The 20,403-nt window shown below is 57.8% G+C and overlaps 2 protein-coding genes across 3 annotated transcripts; both read right to left on the minus strand.

Moving 5' to 3' along the window:
* Positions 1-2,639: 2,639 nt before the first annotated feature.
* Positions 2,640-10,040, minus strand: HAMP (hepcidin antimicrobial peptide). Its single transcript, XM_022586470.3, has 3 exons — positions 7,125-10,040; positions 6,085-6,144; positions 2,640-6,003 (listed from the first exon to the last, which is right to left on the minus strand). Exons 1-3 carry the CDS (start codon positions 7,206-7,208, stop codon positions 5,902-5,904), a joined length of 246 nt encoding a protein of 81 aa, XP_022442178.2. The 5' UTR covers positions 7,209-10,040; the 3' UTR covers positions 2,640-5,901.
* A 10-nt stretch (positions 10,041-10,050) lies between these two features.
* USF2 (upstream transcription factor 2, c-fos interacting) lies at positions 10,051-19,262 on the minus strand. Of its 2 annotated transcripts, none has more exons than XM_089902331.1 (10): positions 19,179-19,262; positions 18,870-18,916; positions 18,641-18,759; positions 18,385-18,504; positions 17,731-17,881; positions 17,519-17,606; positions 17,140-17,198; positions 10,652-10,746; positions 10,367-10,495; positions 10,051-10,270 (listed from the first exon to the last, which is right to left on the minus strand). In XM_089902331.1, exons 1-10 carry the CDS (start codon positions 19,241-19,243, stop codon positions 10,181-10,183), a joined length of 963 nt encoding a protein of 320 aa, XP_089758457.1. In that variant the 5' UTR covers positions 19,244-19,262; the 3' UTR covers positions 10,051-10,180. The 2 variants fall into 2 exon arrangements, with proteins under 2 accessions (XP_089758457.1, XP_022442102.1); XM_022586394.3 differs by having other exon boundaries at positions 18,304-18,504; positions 19,179-19,259.
* Between the last annotated feature and the right edge of the window lie 1,141 nt (positions 19,263-20,403).

A 20,403-nucleotide genomic window follows, 5' to 3' on the forward strand; every position in this document is an offset into this window, starting at 1 on the left:
AGAGCCCTGTTCCCTCAGGGTGAGGGTGCCTCGTCCTGGGGGGCTTCTGGGGTAGATGGGGGTGAGGCAAGAGCTGGGCGAGCCTGGCTGGGCTCTGAGTGGAGCCAGGAAGGACCAGGGATTGGGGTTAGTGACTCCCTGGCACCCAGCTCCTCTGTGGGTCGCCTCAGGGTTGGACCCAGTGTTTCCAAGTGGCTTCTCTTCCTGGCCTTTGACACTCTCTTCCCACGGACAGACGCATGCGGTCAGACACATGCAAATACTGCCATGAAATGTGACAGATCTGGACGCAGCCAGAAGGAGCAGGCTCGCACCGTAACACCAGTCAGGTCTCTGCACACGCCGACAGGCACCGAGACCCCCGTGTGGCAGACACACACACACCTGCGTCCTCCTGCCCACCACACACCGGGACGGGCATAGGCATGGCAATCGGGCATACACACGGACCTGCCTGCGTGCCATGCTCGCAAAGACACTCGGACCGGCTATGGACAGACCCACTCAGACACATGCTGATGGACACGCAGCAGATGCCACCTTTGCACCTGCGACGGGAAGGTACGGGAGGTAGACACAGGTGAGGGCCACAGGGCCTGGGCAGACGTGTGAAACAAGTGTGTAGACCATGCCTTCTGAATGGGGGTGAAAATTGGTTCTTGGGGTGGGGTTCAGAAAAATCTTAGTTATTACAGTGGTTTGTGGCTCTCTAAAGGACCACGGTACATAAACATATACAGTCTATCCATAATATTAAGATCTCATGGGGGGAGCTGGATTAGGAAAAACAGGTCTAAAAGCTTTCCTTAGCGGGGTGTAAATAAAGGTGGAGAAACACTGATGTGGATTAAGACTCACTAAGAGGGGTGCATGAGCACGCGCGCCCCCGTCGTGTGCTCAGGGGCTGGAACTTGCTCGCTCACAGCACCCTCCCAGATGGCAGGATGCAGACGTCTGATCACCTGGGCATCCTTCCACTCTTCACCCGTCCCTGGATGACTTCCACCCCATCTGCCACAAACTTAGGAGCCCCAGGGCAGAACGTCCACCAGAGGGGGGCTGAGGAGGGCTCTTCATTCTTTCTCTCTGTGGTTTCTTCCCAAGGCCCTGTCACTACCCCTGCCACGGTCCCAGCCCATGCCCGCAGCACCCTCCCCCACCCTAAATTAGTGGCAGCTCCCAGCCACCATCCACGGCCCAGACCGCTTCGCATTGCACATGCCCTGGGCGACCCTGCCCCGTGCTCTCAGCCCCGGTCCTCTGTTCTCCTCCCCGTCCCACGGCCCTCTCGGCTGCAGTACTCACCTGATGCTCTTGCTTCTGCACCCTCTGCTCCGCAGGCCCCGCTCGCAGTCCCCTGGCCTCCCAGGGTCTAGGGCCCCACTTACCAGCCCCTCCCCTCCCCCGGGTGCCAGGGGCCGCCTGCCTCCAAGGCCCAGCTCCTCCCTGCCCCCGGGGGAGGGGGGCACAAAGGGCCCTTGTCACCACTGCTTGAACTGGGCAGCCTGATGCCTGGGTTCTACGAGCTCCTTCCTGGAGGGGCTGGGGGCGGCTGCCTCACTCATTCCCCCCTCCATCACTGTGTACCCTGGTTCTGGGTCCCTGGGAGGATGCTCTAAGATCTCTGGAGTCTCAGGCTGAGAAGCAGAAGGCACTGTCCTCAGCGTCTAGGGGACCTTGGTGGCAGTGTTAGGGACAACCCCAGGCCTGAGAGGCCACAGAGGCCGGTGTGGCCAGGAGGAGGAGGCAGGACATCTCACTCTGGGCTCCAGTCACGTCCACGCTCTCTAGAGGGTGTCGCGTTTGGTACCCACATCCTGGTCTATTGTCTTCCAGCCACTTCTTGCCATTGGAAACAACCTTATGTGTTGACTGTCTCCTCCCGTGATAACATGACCTCCTCCAGGAGGACAGGGCTTGGGCTGCTTACGCCCAATCTAGCCTGCTGGGAGGCTGGCTCCTGGCAGAGTTAAGATTCGTAAACGCAGAGTGGGTGCATGGGTGTGATCCTCAAATACCCTGAGCGGAGGCCTTGGCGCCTCTTCCTTCCTCCTAGAAAGCTCCCCTGCCCCGTCCCACTCCCCGCTCCGCTGCTGGCCGTAGCCTGTGCGGCCTGTTGGCTCCCAGCTTGGACGCTGCTTCCTCTGGAAGCCTGCCCGGCCCCTCTCACCAAGCCAAGTTCCTCTGTTTAAATGCTGCTCGGTCCCTCTATGGCCCTCAGCACGCCATTTGCCAACCTGCACCCTCAGTGAGCTGCTTCCCCACTGGCATCTGAGCTCAGGTCTCCGCCTGCCTGTTTGTCTGTCTGCCTGTCTTGTTCACCACTGTATCCCCTAGAACAGTGCCTGGTGCACAGAGGGTGCTCAGCCAGGGCTGTGCTGACTCTCTGAGCTGGGTAGGGACCCTCTGTGTGCAGAGTCCACGGTGGTCCTCCTGCCACCCCAGCCCCTCCCATTGGTCATGACCTTTGCATGGTGATGGCGGTGTGACGAAGTGGAGCAGTGGTTTGACCATGAGCTGTTCAGTCACACTGGGGCATCTTCTGCCCTCCTTCAGGCCAGGGCAGTAGGGAGGGAGGCGGGGAGGGTCCTTTCTCCCAAGGGAGAGCCCAGCCCCGGGGGTGGGGGGGGCGGGGGGAGAGATGCAGAGGGTGATGGGTGGGGAAATCCCTCAGACTGGGGAGTGAGGAGTCAGAGAAGGCTGGATGGAGGGGGATGGGGAGTCCCACCCCCACCTCGGGCTTCATGATGTCAGACTCTGCCCGTGCCTTTCCCAGTCAGGGACAAAGGCCCACTGAGAGTGGGGTGGGGCTTGAACGCCAGGGTTCCAGACAAGAGAGTGGCCTGGTGCTTGGGCTTTGGGAGAGGACACGGAGATCCTAGGGGACTCATGTCACAGCCTTCAGCATCAACACCAGCCACCTTGGGGTCTTGTGCCCGAGCAGTTTAGGGGGGGTGGGTCTATCGTCTCTCCGGGTGTGAACTGAATGATGGCTGTCCCTGGGGGCGGGATGTACACGTGAGTGAGTCCCACAGAGGGCTCTATCGCTGAGATCTGCACTCGGGTCTCCAGCCCAAGGGAGGACTGGGGGACCGGAGAGCATGTGCCAACAGAAAGGAGAGGTGCTACTCAGATCCAGCTACCAGTGCTACCTGATCATCGGATCCTTCCAGGCAAGGCAGGTGTGTTAGTTTGCTAGAACTACTGTGACAAAGTCTTACAAACTGGGTGGCTGAAGAAACAGTTTATTGTCTCACAGCGCTGGAGGATAGAAGTCTCCATGTCCACATGGCGTTTTCCCTATATGCGGGTCTCTGTGTCCAAATTTCCACTTTTTATAAGCATACCAGTCCTATTGTATTAGGACCCAGCATAATGACCTCCTTTTAATGTGATTATCTCTGTAAAGACCCTAGCACCAAATGCCACACAATCGCACTGGGGATTAAGACTTCAACATATAGATCATTCTATTCTATTCTATTCTATTCTATTTTGCCATGCGGCTTGTGGGATCTTAGTTCCCCGACCAGGAATTGAACTCAGGCCACCACAGTGAAAGCATCTAGTCCTAAACACTGGACCACCGGGGAATTCCCAACGTATACATTTTAGAGGGACATAGTTCAGCCCATAACAGCAGGAGTTCAGATTTTTACGTGAAATACCTCTATCTTTAGACATTAGCCCAATTTTTGTCTAAAACATTGTGCAGACCAAGCAAAATTGATCTCAGGGCAGAATCAAGCCTTCCCAGGCCCACTCGTTGCACGTGCTCTTGAGGGGTAGCGGGTGGTTGGTCCAACCCAGAGGTGCTCTCTGCCCTCAGCCAGAGTTGGCAGCTTCAGCAGCAGGAGTCTTCAAACTGTGGCCCCCAGGCCAGCAGCAGCAGTATCAGCTGGGAGCTTGTTAGAAATGCAGATTCTAAGGCCCCACCCCAGACCTGCCAAATCTGCATTTTACCAGGCCCTCCAGGAGAGTCGGGTGCATGCTAATGTTTGGGTGCCTCCGCCTCACATCACTAGGACCACCTGAAGGACCGGCTAAGGTGAGAGAAGAGCACTGATGTCATCAAGTGCAATTAGCAGTTTTGGGTTTCCCGCCTCCCGGGGCTTATTTATCAGGAGGGTCTGAGAGGCCTCCACCTCCTCTGTCAATACGAATCCTTTGCATTGATGAGGTATTTGACAGTTTCCACTCACACTCAACCCTCTCTGAGCATCTCAACAGCCCGATGATCTGAGGACTGTAGAGGCTTCTGTCCTTTTACAGATGAGGAAGTGGGGTTTCAGAGCAAGAGGAGGATGCCTGTGAGATCCCGCAGCTAAAAGGACGCCAAGCTCCCCAAGTCCTCCTCTCCCCATCCTTCGGTCTCTGTTCAGGAAAACCTCTCCCAGAGGACCAACCTCTCGTGGCTTCCGAGGCAGAAGTCGGTAGTGTACGGGACTGATCTGGCTCCCAGCTGGGTTTGGTTTGGCTCCTAGGGTGTTGATTTTTAAAAAATCAGATTCCTTTCATCAGTTGTCAATATTTTAAAGATCGGGAAATTTCACATAAAATAAGGATTGCCACCTTCTCTTTTTTTTTTTTTGCCGGTACGCGGGCCTCTCACTGTTGTGGCCTCTCCCGTTGCGGAGCACAGGCTCCGGACGCGCAGGCTCAGCGGCCATGGCTCACGGGCCCAGCTGCTCCGCGGCGTGTGGGATCCTCCCGGACCGGGGCACGAACCCGCGTTCCCTGCATCGGCAGGCAGACTCTCAACCACTGCGCCACCAGGGAAGCCCGCCACCTTCTCTTGAAAAGGCGCTCTAGCCATGTGTCGCCTGCCTGTGGGCATGGCAGCTATGCCTGGCAGCCCTCTTTAGATGGGGCCCCAGGCCTCCCCACTCCCTATCTTTACGCAACATTGAAGCCAAATGGCCGAGGCCCTTTATCATCACGCTAGCGCTGATGTGTTCTCATGGGCTAAGGTGATAGTGAAATGCATCTTGCATTTCTTCTATCAAAAGTGGGGAAATCAGATAAATTGACAGGGATACAGTTTTCAAGAAGCAAGGGAGGGAATTCAACCCCTTATGGAGATGAACAGTATTGTCCTATGTATCTCCTATGCAAAGTATGTTGTTATTGAGAGAATATAAGTGAAGATGCTCCTGTGAAACAAATCCATCACATCTCACTCATTTACGTCACCTAGTGGTCCCTGAAGGCCAGTGGTTCTCAAGTGTTTTGGTCTCAGGACCCCTTTATACTCTGAAAACTTATTGAGAACTTCAAAAACCTTGTGTTCTAGTGAGTTATATCTATAGGTGCTTAATCTATTAGAAATTGAAACTGAGAAATTTTTAAAGCACAAGATACACAAGCACACAATCTACCAGACGTCAGAAGGATGACGTCCTCACACGTCATGGGGCCTCGCTGTCCACTCACGAGGGAATGAGAGTGAGAAAGACGGGAAACATCTTAGTAGTTTCCACCTTGTGGAGCCCTGGAGTAGTCCCCAGACCTTACTCTGAGAACCCTTGCTAGGCATGTGAATTTACCCCTGTAAATTGCAGAAGATTGCAAGGAGGAAACTTTAACTTTCATTCCCTGCTGTTGCAACATAAATTCGAGGTTTTCTGAAGCAGGGAAAGATGGGAAGAACAGAAACCAAATACCCTTCAACAAGCTTCCTTGCAAGCACACCAACCCCACACACCCCACCGAGCACTGGCCCTCCCAAGACAGGGGCCACAACGAGCCTCTGGCATAGGCCTTTGGCAGGGAGAAAAGACAATGGACTCTGGCTTGGAAAATAAGAGCTAGAACCGGCCATTTTATTCCAAGACCGTTCACTGAGGGTTGGAGGGTAGCAGGAATAAATAAGGGGCCGGGGGCAGGGCGGCAGGGGCTGCTCTAGGTTCTGCAGCATAACCCGCACGTTGCTTTGTAGCAGCAGCCACAGCAGAACGTGCAGATGGGGAAGTGGGTGTCTCGTCTCAGCCTCTGGAGCGCGGGCTGTGGGAAAGAAGGGCAGTGAGCGGGGCGTAGGCATGGGAAGGCGTGGGAGGCTCTGAAGGGAGTGCCAGGGAACCTCACCGTCAAGCCAGCTGCGGCTTCTGCTGTGTCCTGGGTCTGGAGGTCTGCGAGCCGTCTTGTCTGTGAAAGCAAAAGGGGAATTGAGGACGGCAGGGCCCCGGCAGAGCTCTCAGTCTCGCTCCCACCGACCAGCTCCTCCCCAGGGGTTGGCGTCCGCTGGTTCAGCTGGAATCCTAGGAGTGGCCTTACTTTGTGGCCTTTCCGCACCTTCCCACGGGTGGTTCTCCTGCCTACAAACATCCCAGATCCGTCTTCTCTCTCCGCAGCTGCTCACTCTTCCGTAGCACTCTCCGTGGCCTGGAGGCCAGTCCCTGCCTGTATCTTGTCCCTTACAACCCGTTCCCCATGGGTTATCCGTCAGATCTCGGCTTAAAAGCCTGCAGGGCTTCCCCTGTGCTTGGAGGAAGATCAGCGTTTGCACAGTTGCCCACAAGACGTGGCATGGCCAGCCCTCGGTCTCATCTCGAAGCACCATCTCCTTCCCTTACCAAGCCCTCTAGTCCTCAGGTACACCATGCTTGCCCCACCTTGGTCTTGGCTGGCTGCCCCCTTCTCTTCTCCTCCCTGTCATAGGTCAAATAACATTTTCTCACAAAAGAGCCAGCCCTTGATGCCATCTAAAGAAGCCAACCCACATCATCACTCTCCCACCATCTTTTATGTTATTCACGAATAGCATTTACTAAACACAAGTGTTCACTTGTTTTAAGTTCACTGACTAATTTCCCTGACCAGGATGTAAGCTCCACGAGAATACTCTCTCATCTACCTTGTTCACTGCTTGGTCACCACTGTCTAGAAGAGGACTTAACACAGAGTAGGCCCTCAATAAATAGCTGTGGAATTAGATCAGGGCCCCCAGTCCCTGCCACTCAGTACCCCATCTCTGCACTTCGAGCAGCTGCCTGTCCCCCTTTGCTTGCCCTGAGCTCTGGCCCGTGCTGGGGTCTCCTGCTGCCCTCCGCTGTCCCCTCCCAGGGACCTGGCTCTCCGTTGCGATTCTGGCTGCCCTCCTGGGCCCAGACCCTGTGGGCTCTCACCTGGGGTGGGAGAACGAAGCCACTGGTCAGGGTGACCAGGAGAAGCAGGAGGCAGGTGGCCCGGATCTGCATGTTCAGTGCCATTGTGCCGTCCGTCTGGCTGTCCTTCTATTACGTCTAGGACTTGCTCTGGTGTCTGGAAGCCCAGTTACAGTTGCTTTTATGGGGCCTCCTAGGGGAGGGGGGGCGGGGATGCTAAGCCCCCTCCCCTTTGGCCCAACTCATTTCCAAGAAGGTGGTGGCGCCGAAAAGGCGGGAGAGATAAGCGGGAACAGAGTGACAGGGAACAGGGTTGTGTCACCCTCAGCCAGCAGAGGTGTGTCCAGGAGGTGGGACAGACGCGACCACAGACACACGCCTCTTGCCAGCCACCTGGGAAACACTTTCCCCAACATGACATCACCCTGTTGATTTCAGAAAAAATTCCACCTTTTGCCCCAGCAGCTGAACTGGTCGATGAGCAGGAGTGAGGCGCCCTCCTTCCCCACCCTTCCCCGGCCTCCTCATTCACATGCCATATGGCTGTCACTTGCCGGGGAGGGAACACCGTGACGGCCACGTGCAGGAGTCTGTGTCGACAGGAGCTCCCAGAACACGTATGGGGTCTTTTTTTTTTTTTTCTTTGATGTGGACCACTTTTAAAGTCTTTATTGAATTTGTTACAATATTGCTTCTGTTTTGGTTTTTTGGCCATGAGGCCTGTGGGATCTTAGCTCCCCGACCAGAGATGGAACCCACACCCACTGCATTGGAAGGCAAAGTCTTAACCACTGGACCTCCAGGGAAGCCCCACCTGTAGGGTTTTTCAAGTGTCAGAAACTTAAGATGTGGCCCGGGTATCTGGGAAATATTCCTGCGAACTTTTGGCCAAAAAAGACAGTGGTGACGGTAATAGCTAACATCTGACTGCACCTTATGAGCCGGCAGGTGTATTGACTCACTTTTGGGTTAACTCAGCCTGTGCCACCTATCCTCTGAGCAGCTCCTACCTGACCCATCCTGGGCTCTGCTCTGTATTCAGGGTGCTAGCTGCCTTCTCAGCCACTGACCCCAGGGGCCAGGCTTCCTAGATCCTGCTCCTGAGAGAGGAGCCCACCATGCCCACCTGAGACTTAACTTTCTTCACTTTTCAGGAGAGGAGCTGAAGGCAAAGGTGAGGGCGCTGCCCAAGCTCGGCCAGCCAGAGGCAGTCGGGACTTCAGCCCGGGCAGCCTGACTGGGGCCTGTGCCCTCATCACCAGGCTTTCCTGCCTCCCAGAAAACACAGGAGGGCACGGTGGGTCTGCTGGACCTGGCTCATATGGCTCAATGAGCAGCTTGTGCACGTCCCATCCCAACTCCAAAGTTAGGGGCATCGTGTTGGCACCTTGAAACCCACTGATGTGGGAGTCCTTACACCACAGACGTTGGCAAACACTAACAACCCAGGCTTTCCTTCAGAGGGCCGGCTCCCTGCCCACCATGGGAAGGGGAGCTGAGCCGAGGCTGCCTGACTGCAGCAACCTCATTGCTACCCATGACCTGAACCATCTTAGAGCGCACACGGCCCAGGACAACAGCAAACCTTGACTCCAGAGATGGCCCCTTGGCCATTTTCCCTCCCCGGCTCACTCTAGGGCCATCCAGTGTTAACCCTACGAACCTGGGGATGGTGCTGTCAAGGAATGAACTCTTCTTCCTGGCCCCAAACTGTTGCCAGGGCCCACTCAAAGAGCACAAAAGTGGGGGCCCCTGGGAAGTAATGCTGTTCCCTGCCATCTGCCTCCCCACTCACTCTGTCAGGCCCCTCCGGCTGCACACAACCTCACTCTCAGACAGAGGAGGGAAGGAGACGGGGCTCTTGGAAGGAAGAAACCAGCTGGGGGCATCTGGGATGGGCGCAGCGTGGCGAGCTCAGTCAGGTGACCAGGCCTAGATGCTGGGAGTGGCTGGAGTTGCACGGGGAGACACAGCAGCATCCCCCAGCACTGCCAGGCATCACTGCATCTCAACTCAGGCCAGGTTTCATCATCAACCAGGGGCAGGGGTCACAGCACAGGCGCCAGAGTTGCAGTGCAAGGCGACAGGCTGACGGGCCAAGCCTGGCTTCCTGGCCATCTGCCCTCCCTGGGGGTGGGGGTGCTCAAGGCCAGGCCCCACCATTGGCTGACGCAGAGGGGAGGGCGTCAGCTCAGAAGAGCAGGGCCAGGAGCCAGTCCTGTTTCGGAACTGGTGACACAGAAGACCCCAGCCTCTCCTCCAAACACATGGGACATGTCCTTGACCCTGGCTCCCCCTGTCCCCCACACCACATATGCAACACCTTGGGCCTCCGCGAGGCTATTCATTCCTTAATTCCTTCATCCACACAACCAACAGACTGGGTACCAGGCGGTACTGGATGGCAGGGACCAGCACACAGCCACGAACACAAGAGGGAGGCCCTGCCCTCAGGAGCCCTGCACAGACCCCAGACTCCCTCCCCACACCTGAGATGGACAGATACACAGACAGACAAGGCGGGGCCACATGGGGCCAGTTTATTGCAGTTAAATACCTCTCTCTCTCTCTCTATTTTTTTTTGTCCATTTTTTTCCATAAAGAAAATTAGAACACACTCACACACCCAAAGGGGAGCAGGGTTCCAGAAACAAGAGGTGGGGTGGGACATGGCCTCCCTGCTTAGGTCCAGGCCCCAGGGCTGGTCCCCCAAAGGCTCCCCTCCTTCCCATAAGCACCCTGTCTCAGTACCTCTAGAGTCCAAGGAGGCAGTGGGGTATGGCAGGGGCTCTGTCCTCCTTCCTCTTGCCTCCAGGTGAGACCACTAGAAGTGCCAGGGCTGAGTAGGGGCCGGGAGAAGGGAGACAGACAGACGGGCAGGGAGGATATTGTTTCCAAGTTGAGGAGAGCAGTGGGTGCTTATCCACAGAAATTCATTATTTCTCCCCGTTTTTTGTTAAAAATCTACTATAAAAAACGCAGCTGGGGGAGGGGCGTCTGTCCCTCTCTGTGCTAAGGGCTGGGGAAAGGGACGGCAGGGGCCCGGAGGCGGCCCGCGCCGCACGCTGCGGACGGCGTCACTGCCGGGCGCTCTCGCCCACCATCTCCAGGTTGTGCTGCTGCAGCTGGGCGCGGAGCACGGCGTTCTCGTTCTTCAGCTCCTCGATCTGCCAGACACGACGGGGCACAGGCAGCCGGGGCTGGCTCCCCGCGTCCTGGGGTTCCTGGGCGCGCCTCGCCACCCGCCCAGGCCTGCCGCTCACCTGCTGCCTCAGGAGCTCACTGTCCATCTGCAGCCGCTCGGCCTCCTTGAAGGCCTCCTGCATGCGCTGGTTGGTCTGGCGCAGCTCCCGGATGTAGTCGCAGGCCTTCGACAGGATCCCTCCTTTACTCTGGGGGGTGGGCATGAGCATCAGCACTGCCCGCTGGCCGCCGCCCGCCGCCCACCGGCTCGGCCCCGGGCGGCTCCCACCTCTGGCGGCCAGGCAGACTCTCCGCAAGGGGCCGGGGCCGGGCCGCCACAGCACTGAGGGCCGGAGGGCACTCACCGCTCCTGTCTTGCTATTATCTGCATTACAATCCGGAATGATTTTTGAAAGCTGGACGATCCAGTTGTTGATCTTGTCCCTCCGCCTCCGCTCCACTGCAGCAAGAACAGCAGGAACGAGGCTATGTTCACAGCACCCCCTCTGTGCCCGGGCGATTCACCTCCTAAGGCAGGTGCCACGAGAGCCGAGGCCACCCAAGGCCACACCGCCAGCAAGTGCGGGGCTCCGATCTGAACCCAGGCAGCTGGCTCCAGCCCCCTCCACATCGCTCCTCAAGAGGAACCCTCAAGTGCCACACGTACCCCAAGGCAGAATCGACAGCTGGGGGGCTGCAGGGTTCGCTTTACCCGCCCAGCGTGTTTTCAAAAATCTGATTCGACATTTAAAAATTAGGAAACTTCACCTAACAATTGGCCTCTTTTGAAAACTGGAGCTGTGGCCACAGTGGGCACGTGTTCTTGGCAGGCAAGAATGGGCCAGAGCCCTTTACACAGGACCGGGGCACCCTTCTCCAGTCCCCACGGCCCCTGCATTTGATTCTCCACGGTGCTCAGGTCTCCCCACAGCCCTGGGCCCCACGATCCTATTTCTCTTTTCATCTTTAAAATCACGGTCTGACCACGTCTCACCTCCACTGGAAGTCCTTTTCCAGGGTCCCCGCAGCAAGTCTCAGCTTCCCCGGCTGGCACTGCGGCTCTCAGGGGCCTGGCCCATCAGGGCACTGGGTCACCCAGAAAGAAACGCTACGGACCCTCTCTTGAAGGCCAGGTTTGACAAGCTACTGGCATATTTCACTTGAAAAGTCCAGATTTGTGATTTATTTCATAAAACACCACAATCTCACTCTGTCTGCTGAGTTGCGGGGAAGCTGCCCCCTTCAGGCAGGACTCGTATGTGTCTTTGCCCTGTCTTCTCATCTGGCCTGTCATGACCTATGACGGCGGCCTGGGGTCTGCCTGCACGGCAGCCTGAGACCCCTGGTTTGGGGCTCACTGAACAAAGCTATCCCAGCCCTTCGTACTAGGCAATTGCTGGGGACACACAAGAAAGCCCAGCTGCCCCTGTGACTCTCACCCACACACTCTCATCCCCCTGCCAGGGCAGCCCATGGACAAATGCAGGTGGTGTCTATAGAGGAGCGGGGACCGTAGGTGGGACTTGGCAAGGAGGGCCAAGGGGTATTTTCTCAGGGTTGGGAGACTGGGGGAGGGGTCGGGTGAGCATGAGAAAGATGGGGTGGGCCAGAAGCTTGCCCCTGACTCCTCTCCTCCTCTGAGGCCAGCCCCACCCCCCGACCCGACTGCTCCCTCAAGGGATGGGCCTGGCCACTAACAGGCACATCCAACTGTCTTCTCCGGGCACTTGCTTTTGCCCACTCGCTGCTGACCGGTCCTTCCAAGAGCCCCCCACTTCGGCCTCGGTGACGACACCCTCCCACGTGGACTCGCTTCCTCCCTCCCTCTCCTCTCTTTCCGCCGAAACCTCCCCCTACCACGGTAAGATGACGCCCGGTATTGAGCTTCACCTGACCCTGGCCCTGGGGTCAGCGAGTGCACAGACCTGGGCCCCATCACTACCGTGGTGAGTGAACTTTCCCAGCGAGGACGACCCTGTCTTACGGTCTTTGGGGACTCTGTGGTCCAAAACAGCAGCGGAGCTAAGGGTCTGCCCAGGTCTGGCAGCACTGGCCACCACGTCCCTCAGCAGCGCGCTCCACTCTAGGGGTTCAGCTGAGGAGCTCTAGAGCAGATGGCTGCCCAGTTCCTTCCCCTACCCTCCCGCAGCCCGACATTCCCGAGCCTGGGCTCCGCGCGCTGCAGCCGCATCCCACACACACTCCTCACTTCAAACCACCGGGGGCAGGGGTGGGGGCGGGGACAGCAGTTCGCATTTGCTTCTTCGAAACTTACCGCCTGCCCTACTGTGCGCGGGGCACTCCGCGAGGCTGAAGTCCATGGTGGACTCAACCTCTGTCCTGCTGGCACTCACGGCACCAGCGTGACGTGCACGTGAACAGGAGACGCTGACGCCACAGGGCTGCGTGCTAGGCACGCACGGCACCAGCGTGACGTGCACGTGAACAGGAGACGCTGACGCCACAGGGCTGCGTGCTAGGCACTCACGGCACCAGCGTGACGTGCACGTGAACAGGAGACGCTGACGCCACAGGGCTGCGTGCTAGGCACTCACGGCACCAGCGTGACGCGCACGTGAACAGGAGACGCTGACGCCACAGGGCTGTGTGCTATAACTGAAGACTGTACCGAGCGCCTGGGGAACACCAGGGTGGAACGACGCATTCTGCACGGAGTGAGGTGGGGTATATCTTCAGAGAAGGATTTAGAAAGGAAACATTTGGGCTGGTTTCTGAGAGGAAGGACATCAGGCCGACAGGCATCGAGAAACCCAGAAACGGTGATATGGAAACACCTTGGAGGGTGCAGGGGGTGGCGCAGGGTGGCAGGAATAGATTGTAGAAACAGACTGAGAACCCCTGAATGCCCTGCTAGCAGGTCTGGACCTTGTCTTCTCTTCCCCTAGGGGTCTAGGCCCTCGAGTCTAGGGCCTTTCTTGGCAATGTGGTCAGGCCTGTGGCTTGGGAAGACCACTTCGGCACAACCGAAACGGAGGAAGGCCAGTTAAAACCAAGGCCATGTCCGTGTCTCAGAAGGCTTAAGTCACACCCATACAACATTTAAAACACAATTTAGAAGCAAAATCTGCCAGGACTAATGGGAGAAATGGGCAAATCCACAAATGTAAGACATCAACAGTCCTCAGCGATTGACAGGACAAGTAGATAAAAAAAATGAGGATAGAAAACCTGAACACCGTCAGTCAACCTGACCTATACCACCGACGGAGCACGCCACACACAGCAGCAGACACACTGTCTTTTCAAACACACGCAGAAACTTTCACCAAAACAGACCGTATTTGGGGCCGTAAAAGTAAGTCTCAACGGATTTCAAATAACTGAAATTATATACATAGAGTACGTTCTCTGACCACAACAAAACTCACTTAAAAATCAGTAACAAAAAGATAGCCAGAAAATCCATAAACATTTGTAGCTAAACAACACACTTCCAAATAAGCCATGGCTCAAAGAAATCATAAGGAAAACTAGAAATATCTTTAATTGAATGACAAGAGAGCACAACCTATCCCAATGGGATAGAGCTAAAGCAGCATTGGACTGGAATTCGCAACTGTAAAGCCTTAAATTGAGAATAAAGAAAGGCTTAAAAATCATCTTAAGAGGCTGGGGGGGAAACCCCCAGCAAATTAAACCCATATTAAGCAGAAGAAATAAATTAGTAACAGTACGAGTGGAAACCGACGCAACAGAAAAAGCAACTCAAAAATCAGACTTCATAAAAGACCTGGATTTCTGGCTTCTCAGAGGTTCTGGCAGTAGTGGGCCCAAATTCTGACACGGCAGCGATGGCTGGCACCATGCAGTCACCCTTCAGGCAGGACAGACACACAGACCCCAGTTCTCCACAGGGATCACCACTCCCCTTTCTGCCACACTAAGTATCCTGACTCCCTCAGGCCCCTGAAGCATCTGCGACCCAGAGATGGGCCCCTGTGGTACCAAGAAATGTGGGAAAGAGGGAAAAAGGAGACAGAGCTGATTTGAGGTCCACTTCGGCACGGCGTCTCAGGGCTTGTGGATGTGAGGGAAACGGGCAGAGCTGAAGTGGCCTGGCTCTCAAGTCTGGCTGCGGTAATCATGACAGGGGTGCCTTTTGCTGCTCTGGAAAAGGGAGGCTTTGGGAAGGAGGGACAGAAGGTTCTGTCTTGGACAAGTTGAGTGTGAGGTGTTTCAAGGACAACCAGAAATGGAGATTCTGAACGGGCACTTCAAAATATGGGTGCAGAGGAGATCCAGAGAGATGGAGCAGAAAGACAGCTTTGTGCAGTGCGGGGGGCGGGGGAAGCCCTGGGAGAACATCAGGGGGCAGTCTCTCCTTTTTGGAATCACATACTTTTCTGGATAAAGCTCGCAGACGCACTCCCGGGAGAAACGACAAACACCGACAACCGGGGATAGGGTCTCGGGGATACTGACCATCCCTGGGCCTGATGTTTCACTCTCCTGAGACCGCTAGAAGAAGGGGCTGGACCTCAAGAAACGCTAACAGCCAAAGCACTTTCCAAACCTCGCCCATCGTGAAGAGTCACCTGGGGAACTTGTTGAAACACGGACTCCCAAGCTCCCCCTCCGACCTACCCATTCAGCACCCCGTGAGGACAGCCGTGACTGTGAAGCCCTGCCCTCAGGAGCAGGCTGGAAAGGAGAATCAGAGCAGGTAGAGCAGAAAGGAACATTCCCGAAAGGAGGGGAACGGGCAGGGTCAGATGCTTGGAGCGCAGACAGGAAAGGAAGCCAGTGGATTTGGCAATGAGGTCATCACGAGTGACCTTAAATAGAGCCGTTTTGATAGAGAGATGAGCCAGACTGCCAAGGGTACGGGGAGGCCAGGCAGAGGATGGGTCAAACCCTCTGCAGGTTAGGAGAGAGTGGGCAGGCCACAGCTGGAGGGCAAGGGCAAGGTCACAGCGAGACTGATTTTTACAGGATGAGGAGAAGTCAAGACTTTGGAGCTGGATTAATCCAGTGAGAGGCAGAGTGCGAGGAGGGTGGAGGGTGGCTGGCTGGTCTCCCGAGAATCGTTAGCTGTGGTCTTACCAGGCGGCATACCACCCTGCTGGGGGCTCACGACTCAACGTGCTGCACCCTCACGACGAGCCTCTGGGGTAGTCAGTCGTGTTAACGCATTCTTAAGAGGACTAAACAGGCGCGGGGGTTAAGAACCAGCCTAAGGTCATACGACCAGTACGCAGTAGAGCCAGGACTGCCCAAGGTAGACAGCTGGAGACCCCTGAAACCCATCACACCCAAAACCAAGCTCACACTCAACCCTTCCCTTTAAATGAACCTGACCCCGTCATGAAAGCCTGATTCACGAAATCCTGATTCTGCAGCCTTGTGCTCTTCCGCCCCACAGCTCGGGCCCCCGCAAGCCCCGTTCAGGCCCCGCCCTGTCTGAGGCCCCCAGCTACAGTCAACTCTTGTTTCCCTAACCTCTGGTGCCCCATCACCCTCACCATCCAGCCTCCACACGCAATCCCTCTGCTTACTTCCCCTCGAAGCAGAATAAAAATCTAGGAATGGGGACCCCGGGAAGGCCTCTGACAAGGCCCCACGTGATCTGGCCCTGGCCAGGCCACCCACGACCCCACCAACTTCCTCTTATCTTTCCTGAAACCTGCTCTTCTTCAGACACACCAAGTCTGTTCCAGCCCAGGCCTGGGTGTTTGCACTTGCTTGTCCCTCGCTGCCTGGGACTCTTCCCATTCAGGCCCCTGCTCAGCCATCACTTCTAGAGAGGCCTACAGAGCACACTGCCGCCATAACCCTCCATCTCCTTACCCGGGCTTATCTTCCTTCACGTGACACATGACTTATGTTCCCTGACGTCTTATTGTAGCTTTCTGTAGTTTCTGTCTCTCCCACCAGAATGAACACCCTGTGAGAGCCAGGATGTCTGTTCCATTATCTGCTGCTGTATCTGAGGCCTAGAACAGGGGCTGGCACACAGTACGTACGTGCTGAGTGAATGCCTGAACTCACTGAGCAGCTTAGATCACAGCCGCATAAGCCCACCTCCCAATCAAACACCTTTAGGACTCTCAGGTCCTCACCCTGAAGTTCAAGGCCTTCCTTGACCCTCCCAGCTCTCTCCTCCCAAGCACTCCACATAGAACCTCTGCTTTAACCAAACCAGCACCCACGAAGCAACCTCACTCTACCCTGCCTTCCTGTGCTTCCCTCTGCTGGACAGGCACTCCCAAAGGCCACTTCCCTGGGGGAAACGTCACCTGATCCCCCAGTCAGTGTTCAATCAAACAGCCTGAACTACTCTGAGCTTCCTGGACACTCCAACTAGTGGCACGGGGCACGTACTGCCCAGCCTAGTATCCACCTTCAGGAAATATCTGCTGAATGATGGCTATTTGGGTGGAAGTGTCCCCTGGACATGCTCTGGCCTCAGCCAGAGACATGGACTTCTCGCAGTTTCATCTTCAGATGTACTCTCTCTCAGACCAGAGCTACTCCTGGAAGCTAGGCTGGCAGAGGCGTGGGGGGCTTGAGCAAAACAGCTGCTTCGTGGGAAGGCAGGTCCAGGTGAGCCAGACCAACCCAACTTTCCAAGAGGAGCAGGAAATCCATACATGAATGTGAAACTTGCCATTTAAAATATTAGTAATTAATTCAAAGTCACTAGCCGAGATGTTAAACACACTGCAGCTCACACCTCCTGCCTATTTGCTCGCGACAGCGAACCTCCACATTTCTGCTTTTCCAGCATTCGACAAGCACCTCTCACGTACTTGTCGCATGCCTGCTGATCTGTGACTCCAAGCACCGGGCCAGGCTGTGCCCATGAGGCCCAGCAGCTCTACCCTGACCTTACCTTCATTATGTTGAGCTCTCCTTCTCTCATCCCGTGGTGTCCTGGTTCCGTCGATTTTCCTAGAAAAGAAAAAAAAAATAGGTGCATGTTACCTCCAGCCCATTGGTCCAAACGTTTATTAAGGAGTCAGACTTAAAAATGATCTTTGCAACACATATCCATACGCAGAGAGAGAAAGAGAAAGAAAGAGAGAGAGGAAAGAATATGGCATTTTCTTTACTTAAATTAAAGAAACAAAAACCGACCAAAAAATACACCAACTGCCTGCCGTGTACTCAACTGCCTGGCTCCGATTTCAGAAACACATTCCCTTCCTTGGGCCCCCACACCAGGCCCTCCCAGTGTCCCCTACTCCTGGGACCAGGTCTGCTGCACATACGGGGAGTAGGGGTGTGTCCGGGGTGCAATTGTCCTCTGCGTTCCTGTCTGAAGCACATCCTGGGGCGTCATCATGACATAGAACTGGCCTGCAGGGAAAGCAGGGGTTAGTGCTAAAACTGGGGACAGAGTCAGAACTGGCCGGGGGAGCTTCCCTCCCTGCTAGGCCTGTTGCCTCCCCTGCCTTCCGCCCTGGCCCCTTCCTTCCTTTACCTCCAGCCTGCAAGCTCTGGTCTGTGGTCTGTACGGACACAGCCGTGGTATCTCCCACACTGGACGCTGGGAAATAGGCAAATCGTGCCTCCCCACTGACAGCCTCAGCTGCCGGGCTGCCACCATTGCTGAAGGGATTTTGGATTACAGCCTAGGGAGTAGGAGGACAGAGGCCACCCTTAGCCATCTTTGTTCCCCAATCCATCCCCCTAGTTGCCATATTTGATGTTTACTGCATTCTCTAGGGAGAGTGGGGAACCCCTCTGTGTGTGCCACTCTGCCCTGTGTCTCACAGCCCTGGAACTCGACAGATACTCAGCAATCACTTAGTGAACTGACCCACTTTTAACTTTTAAGAGACTGTCCTGTTACTGTGATTCCCCTTTCACAAAAAAAAAAAAAAAAAAAAAAAAGTTCCAAAGATCTTGCCCCAGGTTTCACTGTGCAGAACAGAGATTTCACCTGAGGGCCTGAAGGCAGCATCTTGGTCCCACGTGCCCCACCCCCTGGGGCTCCCCCAAGAACAGAGGCAGTGTCCCTTCTCCATCCCCCCAGGGGTTGCTGGGCACCTACCAGTGGGAAGGGCGCTGCGGGACCTGGGGGCACAGAGGCAGCAGCGGGGCCGGGGCGCTGGGTGGCCCCATCCACACCCACCTGCGTCACAGCCTGCTGCCCCCCCGCGAAGGCAGCCGTAGACACGACGCTGACGGCGCCTGCTGTGTCGCCCTGGCCGTCCAGCTGACCATCAGTCACCTGGACTACGCGGTATGTCACCTGCAGGGGGCGGCAGAGAAGGAAGACCCGCGCTGGGGCCCGGGTAGGGGCCAGGTCCGAGCCCCTCCCAGCCCGCCCACTCTACCCGGGGCTCAACCCTCCACTTGCCCGCCGGTCTCCGGGCCCGCAGGCTCACCTGTCCTCCATTATTCTCTGTGCGGAATTGGTACTGGATGTTGTGGTCGCCGAACGCCGCCTGCTGGACGCTGGCGATGGCCACCGCCGTCTGCTCCTCCGCCCCAGGGCCGTCCCCGCCTGCGGTCGGAGGAGGGTAGGGGGGATGGTCAGAGGTGGCGCGGGCCAGGGCGCTCCCAGTGCCCTCCCGGGCGCAGGTCGCGGCCCCGGTGGGCCCCGCGAGCACTCACCTTCCTGCAGCTCGACGCCCTCCTCTGCCTCGGGTCCCTTGTCGTGACTGCGGGGAGGACGGGAAGAAGAGGGGGTCAAGGTTGCCCGCGCCCCCGCCCCTTCGCCCAGGTGCAGGGCCCCCATCCCGCCCGCCCCAGTCTGGGGCTGCGGCACCGCCAGGTCCGGGGGCCAGGGATATTCGCGCGGGTCCTCCCTCCCTCGCGGCCTCCATTTTGAGCTGGGCCCGGCGGCCGCTCGGGATCATGGCGGCCAGGACGAAGGGCCGGGGCCAGGGCGCGCGGGGGCGCGGATCGGCCGGGCTCCCTTACCTGGCGGCGGCAGCAGCAGCGGTAGCCGAGGCAGCAGGATCCAGACCCGGGTCCAGCATGTCCATGGGGGGGGTGGGGGCGGGGGGGGCGCCGGGCCCGGGGGGGAGGGGAGGGGAGGGGAGGGAGGGAGGGGAGGGGGCGGGCGGCCGGGGGGGCCCCGAGCCCGGCGCTCACGCCGCGCGGCAGGAGGGGACGGAGGAGACACGGGAGCCGCTCGCGCTGATCACGGGGACAAACAGTGGGGTCATGTGAGGAGGAGATGCCGCCGCCGCCGCCGCCGCCGCCGCCGCCGCTGCTCCTGCAGCCGCCTCCGCCCTCTCGCCCGCCGGCCGGCTCCCGGCGGCTCTAGGCTCCGGGACGCAGCGCAGCCGCCCCCCGCCCGCTCTTCGCGGCCCTCGGGCCTCCTTCCCTGAGTTGCCGCCGCCGCCGCGACTTTTTTTAACCCGGCCCGCCCTGGATGGCCGCAGCCTCTCCCCTGGGTCGCCGGCTCGCGCGTCCGCCGCCCGGCCTGGCCCAGCGCGGCGGCGGATCGCTGCTGCAGCCGCCGCCGCCGCTTTCTATTTTTTCCCCCTTTTTTTTCCTCCTTTACTTGAGCTGCGCGCGCGCGGCGGCGGCGGCGCGGGCCCGGGGCCGACGCGCGCGGGGGGAGGGCAGCCCCCGGGGAGCGCGCGCGCTGTCTGTCTCCGATGGAGGGCGGGTGCGCGGGCCCGGGTGTCGGCGGGGCGCGAGGTCGCCGTCGCCGCCGCCGCCAGCGCGGCCGCCGCCCCGGCACCCGCCGGCGGGCCGCCCGAGTGGAACGCGGGCCCGGATGGAACGCCGGGGAACCCGGAGGAGGGGCTCTGGTCGCCGGGAACGAGGCAGGCGGCGGGGTTTGGAGACAGAAAAGTAGGTCGGTGTGGGGGGGAAGAGTAGATGGGGTGGAAGGGGAGAGGAGCGCGCACGCGCGCCCCCGGCGGCCGCGCTGTGGTGCGCGAAGGCGGGGGCCCGAGGCGCATGCGCACGTCTGGGCGGGTCCGGGGGCGCGCACGCAGGGCGGGGCGGAGCCAGCGTGGGGCACGTATTCCTGGCCGCCGAGGGACGGAGAAGGCAGAGCTGGTCCTTTCCTCCTGGGTCGGGACGCAAGTCCCAAGACAGAACTGGACATGCGGCCTTTTGCAGACACACACAGCAGCTGTTCGGGCTCCCCACCTCGCGCAGCAAAACAAACGCTTCCCTCCAGACTTAG

This window comes from Delphinapterus leucas, chromosome 20, assembly GCF_059928025.1.
Source record: "Delphinapterus leucas isolate spDelLeu-1000000601 "Yukka" chromosome 20, BTC_Dleu_Yukka2, whole genome shotgun sequence".
In the NCBI taxonomy this organism is placed as follows: domain Eukaryota; kingdom Metazoa; phylum Chordata; class Mammalia; order Artiodactyla; family Monodontidae; genus Delphinapterus; species Delphinapterus leucas.

Excerpts from the sequence above, each read along its gene's own strand:
- HAMP (XM_022586470.3), bottom strand. The coding sequence starts at position 7,208 with ATGGCACTGAACATGCAGATCCGGGCCACCTGCCTCCTGCTTCTCCTG. Across the intron at positions 6,145-7,124 it reads GCTTCGTTCTCCCACCCCAG|ACAAGACGGCTCGCAGACCT; the intron begins GTGAGAGCCCAC and ends TTGCTTTCACAG. Across the intron at positions 6,004-6,084 it reads AAGCCGCAGCTGGCTTGACG|CCCGCGCTCCAGAGGCTGAG; the intron begins GTGAGGTTCCCT and ends TCTTTCCCACAG.
- USF2 (XM_022586394.3), bottom strand. The coding sequence starts at position 19,243 with ATGGACATGCTGGACCCGGGTCTGGATCCTGCTGCCTCGGCTACCGCT. Across the intron at positions 18,505-18,640 it reads CAGAGAATAATGGAGGACAG|GTGACATACCGCGTAGTCCA; the intron begins GTGAGCCTGCGG and ends CGCCCCCTGCAG. Across the intron at positions 17,882-18,303 it reads CCGCAGCGCCCTTCCCACTG|GCTGTAATCCAAAATCCCTT; the intron begins GTAGGTGCCCAG and ends CCTACTCCCTAG.